This window comes from Macrobrachium rosenbergii, chromosome 8 (assembly GCF_040412425.1).
Source record: "Macrobrachium rosenbergii isolate ZJJX-2024 chromosome 8, ASM4041242v1, whole genome shotgun sequence".
NCBI classification, from domain to species: domain Eukaryota; kingdom Metazoa; phylum Arthropoda; class Malacostraca; order Decapoda; family Palaemonidae; genus Macrobrachium; species Macrobrachium rosenbergii.
The window spans coordinates 49,411,294-49,422,887 of NC_089748.1; the positions used below are offsets into that span (position 1 = coordinate 49,411,294).

Consider the following 11,594-nt stretch of genomic DNA (forward strand, 5'->3'; position numbering starts at 1 on the left):
GTTCAATTATTAATCGTGTTGACTTACTGACGTTAACTTTCAAAGAAAAAAGGCACCAGGAATGTTACTTTTGCTTCACATGTCATAAAGTATTCATCACTTCCTAGCGGTGTCGTTTTCAGGTCGCCTGAATTATTCTGATGTAAATTGCTTCGAATGGAAAAAGAACAGTGGACATCCGCGAGTGCATTAGCCTGAGACTTTTCTTATGCTAAGGCACGCCTCATATTTCGTCCGTGTTTTTGCTTTCAGTTGTTAGTCTTCTCTCTTTATCTCTTAGATTCATTCATTTGCGATGAATATATACATTATTTTTTTTTTCATTTCTGGAGTGTAAAAGCTTTCTAGACTGGATTTACTTAAAGAATTCCCTAAATATTTTTCCTGGTGGTTTCTTGAAGGTTTGTTATCTTGCTTGTCTCCTGAGGTGTAATATCGATCTATATAGTAAAAAATTTATGACATAAATGGTCGATATTTAGCATAAAGGTTGTCGCAGGTATATGCGGTGTGTCATTTCTCCGAGGCTGTTTATTACTTTTATGCGCTGAGTAGTGTGAGAAGTTCAGTAAAGAACAAGACATACAAACTTAATTTTGCTGAATAAAAATCGGGTTGATGTTTACTGATGACAGCGTTGGTTGTTGTTTGTGAAGGGAAACTTAAAAAAAAATCTTTATGGCTTAATAATTATGAACATACAAAGATACATACATACATACATAAATACATATATATATATATAATTTATGTATATATATTATATGTGTATATATATATGTGTGTGTGTGTATGTGTGTGTGTGTGCTTTTACTTACTGCATCAGCTAATGCCGTAAGTAAAAGTGCTCCACATTGGCAAAACTGGCTGCAAAATACAGATCCCTCTTCACTCCTGAAGACCCCTTCATGGGCTTGATAATTCGACGTACAGCTTGCCTTTTGATAAGCAATGATTGTCTTTTGTGGTAGATCAGAACCTGTCTTACATTTCTTGGAAGAGCCAACCGAACACACAGGTGTTTACATCCCTGGAATTGACAGCGTGAGGTAACCTCAGTCGATTGAGATCGCTGATAACAGAGGCAGTTAAAAACGTTATTCCTAGCATTGTCTCACAACACTCAGTATTTTCAAGTTTTTGGATAATATTTTTAAAGTTACAGTATGGAGACTTAACTTTATATACATTACGTTGGTGTATGTTGCCCGAAATATACACTTGGTGTTTTATTTGATAATTATTATGAATGTTGTACATTATTTTGCTGCTTGGCAACACATTGTTTTCCCCGTTCTCGGATGCCTCAACTTATTCCTGTCACCTCCCCAGGGTTCCCCAAAATTGTAATATTACCCAGAAAGTAAAATATCTCAGATCTGAAATCAATGAAAAATCCATTTAAATTATGCTAAATTTTCGTGAGCTAATTGTAACTTTAATCTTCGGTGGAATACTTCTTCAGAAAGATGGTGCTTCTGAGACTAACAAGAAGACACACACATACACACACACACACACACACACACACACACACACACACACACACACACACACATATATATATATATATATATATATATATATATATATATATATATATATATTATATTCTTCGAGAGTAATTGCTGAGAGAGAGTGAACTGATTTACAGACTTCCTTTCCAGGCATCAGTGTCATTCAAGAGACATGTCTCGCCACAACCGTCTGTCAAAGAGACATTCGTCCAGCTCGAGAATGGGTCCGATGGCGTTAATCCTGGCAGCTTTGGTGGCGACGCTCTTGATTCCATTGGTCGAGAACGCCAAGGAAGTCCTCTATGTCGTGGGCGAGGCAGGAACCAGAGGATCTCAAGTCCTGTTGGCTATCCCAGGTGCGCCGTCAGTGAGGGTATGCGCTGCAACCTGTAGTGCAGGTGAGGTCGCCTCAGCCAGTAGGATTAATGATTTGGTGACTGATGTTTGCACTTGCGTTTCAACTCCCCAGCAAACAGGGTTAATGAGTTGATAACTGATGCTTGCACTTGCATTTAAACTCCACAGCAAATAGGTTTAACGGGTTGATAACTAACGTTTGCACTTGCCTTTAAACTCCACAGCAAATAGGATTAATGAGTTGATAACTGATGCTTGCACTTGCATTTAAACTCCATAACCAAATAGGTTTAACGGGTTGACAACTAATGTTTGCACTTGCCTTTAAACTCCACAGCAAATAGGATTAATGAGTTGATAACTGATGCTTGCACTTGCATTTAAACTCCACAGCAAATAGGTTTAACGGGTTGACAACTAATGTTTGCACTTGCCTTTAAACTCCACAGCAAATAGGATTAATGAGTTGATAACTGATGCTTGTACTTGCCTTTAAACTCCACAGCAAATAGGATTAATGAGTTGATAACTAATGTTTGCACTTGCCTTTAAGCTCCTCAGCAAACAGGATTAATGAGCTGATAACTGATGCTTGCACTTGCCTTTAAATTCCACAGCAAACAGGATTAATGAGTTGATAACTAATGTTTGCACTTGCCTTTAAGCTCCTCAGCAAACAGAATTAATGAGCTGATAACTGATGTTTTCACTTGCCTTTAAACTCCACAGCAAATAGGGATAATGTGTTAATAACTAATGTTTGCACTTGCATTATACTCCACAGCAAATAAGGTTAATGAGTTGATAACTGATGTTTGCACTTGCATTTAAACTCCAGAGCAAATAGTGTTAATGAGTTGATAACTGATGTTTGCGCTTGCATTTAAATTCCACAGCAAATAGGGTTAATGAGTTAGTAACTAATGTTTGCTCTTGCATTTAAACTCCACAGGAAATAGGGTTAATGAATTGATCACTGATGTTTGTACTTGGATTTAAACTCCACAGCAAATAGGGTTAATGAGTTGATAACTAATGTTTGCGTTTGATATTCAAACTCCACAGCAAATAGGGTTAATGAGTTAATAAAAAAAAATTATACCTTAGTTTAACCAGACCACTGAGCTGATTAACGGCTCTCCTGGGGCTGCCCCGAAGGATTAGACTTTTTTACGTGGCTAAGGACAACTGATGTTTGCACTTGCATTTAAACTCCACAGCCAATGGGGTTAATGAATTGATAACTAATGTTTGCACTTGCATTTAAAATCTTTCGAATAGAGGTACTTGCTGACGAAATTTTTTGATATCACTTTCCTGATCTCCATATATTTTTTCGTAACAGTATTGCATTACTGGCTTCCCATGAGCAAAGAGCCGATGTTGGCATAAGGCCAACAAGGCCTGAATATTGGTAGTATCAGTTGTCATAAATGATTGATAATCGTTACGGATATATACAAGTGAAAGTTCATTTTACTCTTCTTTGCTATTTAAAATTGAACAATAATTTTTGCATGAGCTTTATTCACATTTTATAGATTAGTCAGAATGGTAGTAAACAGCTAGACTGAAAGTTATAGAGTAAGACACAAATTGAAACCTCATTCTAACCCGTTTACCATCTACAGTAGTTTGAAAATTACTTTGCATAAGAATAGCTGTACGAAATTATTGTAAAAAAGGAATAAACGAATTCCACATTGTTTATGGCGTTGCTTAACGCCATCGAACTTGGGGATTTATTTTAATTTTAATTTTAAACGTCCCTTTGGTATGTATAAACAAATTTGTACCTTGAATACGAACTCTGAGCACTGATTGACGAAAGGATGAAGCCAGGTGGACACAGGTGCGATGGAACAGTAAATGACTGCAGGTAACACCAAAACCAAGAGAGACAAGGTCTACCCAAGTAGGTGGAGTCGCCTCCCACCTGGGGTAACTACGTAGGCGATGACGTATCTTAGAGGTACCGGCTCATTACGGCAATTCGCCTGCTGACGCAGTAAGGAGGTAGATAAAGCTCCACCTACATGGGGGATTTGGGGGGAAGTGAGCAGACCTTGTCTCTCTGGGCCTTGGGTAGTACTGGCCAAGTAAAAAGGTCAATGCAAGTCTGACGTCAGACCTTTTCGAAGAGAAAAATGTCTGTACAATACAAATCTGCAAAAATGGCAAGAAACATTGAAATGAAAAATTCAGGCTAACGGAGGAAGTGTTTGCTGCTGTAGAATCCGTGTCACGACTTCTGCTACTCTCCAAAGCCAAATATAAGAAAAGCATCACAGTTTATCTGTGAAGGGCCATCAAAGTGGTTTACCATGGAAAATATACGGAAGGTAAATCACTTGAACTCGAATTACTCTTTAACTGTCTCTAATATGTTTTCTTAGATATGATATCATCTAATTTCTTGAACCCTAGTGCTTTGGAAGAGAGAGAGAGAGAGAGAGAGAGAGAGAGAGAGAGAGAGAGAGAGAGAGAGAGAGAGATAACTTTAGCCTAATGTAGGATTTGTTATCATTCGTAGCAACTGGCTGCCTGGGATTTAACTGGATTCCCGGAGCCACCCAAAACTGTGAACTTCTCTCAAGCCTCCGAGTGGTTGCAGCATTCACTCCCTGCACTTTGTATGTTCCAGGTAAGTCACTTTTGACCATCAGACCCATTTGCTCTCGTTACTGGGCTTTAGCTAAAAGTTAACCATCTAGAAATAATTTTTTTTTTGTGTGTGAAAAAGCTTTAGAGACCAGCTGCCTGCATCTTGCTCAATCAACCAGTTGAATTATGAAACGCTGACAAGTAATGGGTGCTACTTTGACTTGTTATCCACTCGTCACCTACTCCGAGGTGCTAGTACTAAACATGGCGGAAGCTCCTTGGGACGCCGTGTTTAGTACTAGCCCCTCGGGGATCAAAGTATTATCTACATCCATTTCTATGTTGTGTGGTCAACAAATTATATTAATAAATGATATCTTCGTGCGGCCGTCTACTTTACATTTATCATACGGTGTTTGGTACTAGCACCTCGGAGTAAATGACGCGTAATAACAAGCTAAAGTAGCACCCAAGTAATGTCTAAAAAGTGTTTAGGAAACTTCCCCTGTAATCTCGTTTAATCCAGCTGAGAGTTCTTTATTTCCCTATGTTTCAAGAGATATTGCCGACGCAAATACTTCTTTTATGTTCACAAATCTTCTTCCAGCATCATCATCCGCTTTTCTTATTTTATATTATCCTTAATTATGTTGCTTCCTTGCGCCCCGTCTCTGGAAAACTGCTGTTTTTGCCCCAGTGTCAAGAATGAATTGTAAAGACTCCAGAGCATAAACCGACTTTCCAGTCCACCAAAGTGAAGTACAAAGAATACCCAGATTTCTTTGTGCATCTGATGATGTGATGGTGGATTCGCCAGTCAGCTTTGCTTTCTTCCGATAACAATGCATTTTGTTGATAGACCCACTTCAGACTCTCTCCGTATATTACACGTCAATTCGTTATCTGTCTTTCACCATTTCCACTGTCAAAACTCAATTTTTTTACTGAAACGTAACTGACAACTGAGGCTTTCACTGATTCCCATTGCGCCTTCAGTTCAATCATATTAGTCTCTTTTGGCCCTAAAGTAGAGTATAGGTCTATGAAAATCTTCAAGCAAAAAAATATCTTTCAGAAGATTAATGGGCCTTGAATCTTCATATCTTTACAAGCAACTAAAAATATCATTGACTACAGCTACAGTTTACCTTCAGTAATGATTTTCTTCACGAAAGTTATAATAAATAAACCGGGCAAACTAACTGGGATTTTAATAAACATTAGTAGTCACAATACAAATGTTGAGCGAAGCCACACTTTCTGTTTAGCGCGTAAAGAATCGACCATATATCAGGAAACCACCGGAATTTTGATTTCACGACTGAGTAAGTTTTATAAACCTGTTCTCAAGCGTTTAAGTGGATCAGCCAACCACCAGTTTTGATCCATGTTTGGGCAGACGATGATTATATTCCACGGAAATACTTTTGTCACCGCTAGCACTGGAGTGCTAGAGTGTCGTCGGTAGAAATATCTGGATTATTTCGAGATGATTCTGTTTCGTGAGCTTCTTGATTTCTTGAGTCAGACCTCTGATTTGGTCTCCCTTTTCAGAAGGACTCGTGAGGTCGGCCATCAAACTTGAGTACAGTTGCCCTACGTGTATGCCAGCCTCGCCATACGCTACAGATTTTTGGGAGCACACTTGTCCAACCAATGGCGTGGTGGTCGGAATTGCCTCCGTCACCTCTTTTCCAGATCTTGATTACATGCTGTGCATTCAGCAACAAGGACTGCTAATTGATACAAGTAATGGCTACACCTGTGCAGACGATTCAAGAGGCTGTAATACAATATCCGCTGCTGTAAGTACAAAATTCTGAAATCATTTTCTCGATTTGGATCAGAGGATACTCTAGCTTTGGACCCAAGTTTGCATATGATCAGTCTGTGTTCTTTGTTTAAAATCTCTCTCTCTCTCTCTCTCTGTCTCTCTCTCTCTCTCTCTCCCTCTCTCTCTCTACACGACGCAGACATTGTTATTATGTCGAATCTGATGATAAATTCTGACTGAAATCTGAATAACTGTGAGATGAAAATAAGTTCTTCATGACCGTCATAACAAAGCGAATGTTTCTCTTTGCTGTTGTCCTTCATTTTTCTTCCTATTCCTCCTCGGTTGTACGTTACAGGGCAAAGATCTTACGAATAACACATATGCACAATCAAAAGTGAAACTACGTTCTTTAATGATGATCATCAGCGAGGTAGCTTTCCTTTCAGATTCACTTTAATTGAGGAAGTAAAGTGTAATTATAATAATTACAAAACTTTTAATTTTTATAAACACACTTTCACTTTCCACCCCTCCCCCCGTAGAATACTAATGGCATGGGTGCAGGGTGACAGATGTAAGATTTATTAAAGTCACTAACCTTTACTGAAAAGACTTGATATCTCCCTCACTACTTCTCGGTTGTCTTTTTTAATCATTTCCATTCAGCGCAGTAAAGTCTAGGAAACGTGTTATCTGAAATAGTAGAAAAATTAGAAACACTTAGTGAAGAATGATGCAAGATCTGGATCAAAACTAATTAATCTAGGTACAGAGAAAGAAAAGTTTTGTATAGTAAATTATTATAAAAACTTTCAAAATTATTATTATTCAGAAGATAAACTCTATTCATATGAAACAAGCGCACAGGGGCCATTGACTTGAAATTCAAGCTTTCAAAGAACATGGTGTTCATTAGGAAGAAGTAAGAAGAGGTAACGGGAAATAAGAAAGAAGAGATCTCGCTTATTTAAAAATAATAAAAAAAGGTTAATAAGTTAATAAATATATAAAAATGTATTAAAATGCAAGAAAAACAGTATCAGGGCAGTAATGAATTGCATCCTCACTTAAACTTCTGGAAGTTCCAGTTGCATGTTTTCAGCAATCAGTTTCTGAATGAGCAAAAAAAAAAAAAAAAAAAAAGGCGAGACGAAACTTGAGATCAAAATGTATATATCAGCATCTTCGATGAACCGAAGAGTATATTTTCATACATTTATACGATATTTCTATACATACACACAAATACTGACGCTGGGAGACTTAAGGGGCAAGAAGATCAAGACGCCCAGATTACAAAACAGAAGTCAGTTTCTCTTCATCTTCCTGAAGAAGACAAGAATTCCTTCTATTTTACTTTTGCCTGAATGTCTGATAAACCCAACTTTGAACTGTGATTTTAGCATACCTGTTCTGTTTCTCACAGAACATTCCGTTTAACTGCATGTGGAGTAATAGTCAGTACTACTATCCTTCTGGAAGTAAGAGGTATGTCTGTCGGAAAATCACCTCCACGCATAAGGTAAGTTACTGAAGGTACGGTTCCTTGCTTGCACCAATGAAAGCACGCATGAATACCTCTGTCGTGCATGCACCCATTTATATATATACGTATATATATATATATATATATATATATATATATATATATACTGAATATATATCTATATATATTGTATACATATATACTGAATATATATATATATGTGTATATATATATATATATATATATATATATATATATATATTTTATAGATATGTACACTTTATATATATAAATGCACCCTCGACAGGACTGTTTATATTTAAATGTATTTATAACCTCTTTCTCAGGGAAACATCCGAAGAAGTCAAATAAATCCCATATTGAACAAAATGCATAAAAATAAAGATATTGGAATTCCTCCTATGTTACTTAAAAAGTACACACAATATAATAAATGCTTGACACAAAAGACAATATATAAGTGAAAAAAGCAATATTCAGCTTGGGAAATCAAACGTGGCTCCTACCTCCAAACATCAATGTTCACAGTCTTAATCGATAGGTCTCGAACCACAGAGTCTTCACTGGAGACTTTTAATAACGTTTAGTGTTGGCCTTCAAATGACCATATTTCTCATAACTAATCCCTTCACACCCTGGGACTCCGCCCAAAAGAAATGCACATACATACGCCTACACCGGAACCTGGACATTTCCGGCGAACGCACTCACGAAGTCATGCGGCAAGTTCCCATATCTTACGAATACCTGACGTAACAGTTTTACTTAATTAGGAATCGAGTCAGATAACAGCTAAACATCCTCTCAAGGATTTTCAGAATGCTTTTCTGCCACACTTGTTAATTAAACATTTACTGTGTATTGTAATTCATAAAATACTTGTGACCTATAAGTTTTCATATATATATATATATATATATATATATATATATATATATATATATATATATATATATATATATATACATACATACATATATTATGGTACCGATGATGTTGCATACCTCATGCCTTTGAACATCTAGCTCTTTTCACACCTCACACAATAGCAATGCTGCTTTTATTTTCATTCCCAATCATCCCACTGTAGTGGAAATGCTGTTGCTGTTGGCTTCAGAAGGGGAAGCTCATATGCCCTTTAGGAGGTATTTCGTGTCACCATGGGATCCACAACCATTCCCAGGGACTCTTCTGCCTTGAGGCATTATATTTGTATTTCAATTTAGTGACATTTCTTATAGTGTGAAATATTAGATGTTCATTAAACTGTCTAGGGAAGATCGACATAGCTAGCAAGAAAATTCCAATAAATCTTGGCCGTAGTCTTGACCTGGATTTTAATGAGTCAAGATTAGGTTTCAGTACAATTTTTCTGAAGCCTTTTTGGTTAGAGGACGTTGTATCATTTATCTCTTAAAGAAAGTTGAGGCAAGAGGATAACCTGTAGTTCAGTGAAGCAGCAGTTTAAATGATTCGGATTTTCATCTGCACCTTTTCTGCACCTTCTCTTGATCATGGCACTAATTTGAATACATTTTCTGAAATTACTATGAAAATTTTATGTATCTAGATTGACATGGTGACTTGAGTGAAAGACGTTATAAGTATTCTTATATTTTTTTTACTTAATAACCTCTTAGAAAATAAATAAAAGTAAAGTAAATATCTGGTACTAAGGGGAGGCAATTACCAGAAAGGAGGCCTCATGAAACAGCCTAACGGAGCTGAATGAAGAATGGCATCTTGTACATGTATTCAAAAGTTTAACTGCAGGTTTCAGAACTGGTTATCATTTAGTCGTGCAAAGATGCCTGACTGAAGTTATTCCTTTTTTGTTTGTTGGCCTTTCGTCTGTCTGTTACAGATTGACCTGACTCGCTGCAAAAACGCAACGGAAACCTTTGGCTACACCAAAGGAATCTCAACTCCCGTGAACATGCTCCGCTGTCCTCCGCACATGGTGGCGCAGAGACTCTACGCCTCAACGACGATTCCTGCCTACGTCATCTGTTGCCTCCTCTACTGAGGAGGGTTCCCTGCTGGTCCCTCTGTTCTTTGCAGACGAGAGATGAGAATGTTGCTCTGACCTCTTTATAGCATCAGTGTGCTGACTGACGTTTTATGGTCGTGGAATTGTAATGTTCACATCCATAAAGAACCTTTTTGTTCCCTTTTTTTTATGCAGGGTCGTCTAACATTCATCCAGATTAGAATACGTATTGTTTTGTAGGTTTCCTGTCACCGATTTGCTCAGTAAGAGGCATTTATTATTCATTAGTAAAAGAAAATAGAAAGGGTAAAACTAAACATTCTACCGCATACAAAATAATACCTTAATTTTTTTTTTCTGAAACTGTCTCATCTGGTTCTGTATATTTCAGATCTTGTAAGTAATCATCTATCAGTATTCAGTAGTACTACATAGACGTTTACCTACTCAATTTTTGCCTAAAGAACGTTCAGGAACAAACGCGTGCAGCACTGAAACATCACCTTGTCGCGTAGTTGTCTCCAGTAGGTCAGTGGAGCATAGTTTACCAATAACTTGTTTATTTTAACAGCTTAGCTTCTCTGTCTCTGGGTGATGACATCTGGAGTTTAGCTGGGCTTACGATATTGTTCATCTAAAAGGTCTTAGCAGTCCTCTAGCTGGATTCTTCATATGATTCCTACATCATGAGAGAACTTTGTGTTCTCTTAGGTTTTGTACGCTGCATTTACTAAGTTGCCCTTTTTATATATATAAAATCATTAGTAGGAGCCTTTTATGAAGACTGAAGTTTTCAGTATACGAAGAATGGTATGCATTTTTCTATCAAACTTACGGTGACTGTGACCACGTATGAAGGACTATACGTCTGTGGGTCTTACTTTAGCCCTTTCGTTGCTTTTGTCAGATGGCCACTTCAGAAATCTTTACATCGACATTTAAAACCACCAACCAAGTTAATTCACGAATGAGGTTGAAATGTCGATCCCTCCTCCATGTTGAAGGCAAGCAGAACCTAAGGTGACTGAAGGGATGGAAATCTCCAAAACTGGAGTGGAATATAAAATTTAGGCCAAAGGCCAAGCGCTGCGACCTATGAGGTCATTCAGCACTGAAAAGAATACTAAGAGTAAAAGGGTTTGAAAGGTGTGACAGGAGGAAAACCTCGCAGCTGCAGTATGAAATAATTGTTAGGAGAGAGTGGAAAGTAAGATGGAAGAGAGAGAATATGAACGGGAGTACAGTACAAGGAATGGAAAGGGTTGCAGCTAGGGGCAAAGAGCCTTGAGTAATGCCCACAGTGCACCGCATGAGGTGCAATGACAGGCACTACCCTCCCACAAGGAGTGGTGCAGATTGAATCAGGCTGAATTAATCTAAACCAATATACAAAACTCACAAATTAATATACAAATTTACTCCAGTTATAATCAGCCTTCGACGTAGAAATATTTAGGCTTTTCAACAGTACAGAGAGTAGGAGAGAGCTACTGTAAGAGGAGTGATGAAAAAGAAAAGTATTAACAATATTGATGAATAAATAATTATGTTAAACGCAACACTTTTGTCTCTTGATCAGCGAGAGAGAGAGAGAGAGATTAACCTTGAACAACCTTAATCATCCACCACGCAATTTTAGTGGTAAGTGACGTTATCTCACCCGAACTGCTAAAGTATAAACATTTTTTCTTTCAACACAAACTAAAGATGGAAGTCCTGCAGTAAAAACTGAGTGAAAGTTATCACAAAGTTATTTCCTCAAAGCAGACTTCAAAAGATCTCTGACTCACAAGCGAAATGTCCTCGAAAGATAGATCTTTCCTTTGTTTGTAAAAAGTTTCT

At 37.5% G+C, this 11,594-nt stretch overlaps 1 protein-coding gene across 1 annotated transcript; it reads left to right on the forward strand.

Moving 5' to 3' along the window:
• The first annotated feature begins 1,673 nt into the window (after positions 1-1,673).
• Positions 1,674-9,917, forward strand: LOC136840841 (uncharacterized). The gene is made up of 5 exons (XM_067107786.1): positions 1,674-1,915; positions 4,408-4,518; positions 6,033-6,283; positions 7,682-7,777; positions 9,627-9,917. The coding sequence occupies exons 1-5, from the start codon at positions 1,690-1,692 to the stop codon at positions 9,786-9,788; spliced, it is 846 nt and encodes a 281-aa protein (XP_066963887.1). The 5' UTR covers positions 1,674-1,689; the 3' UTR covers positions 9,789-9,917.
• Positions 9,918-11,594: the final 1,677 nt, after the last annotated feature.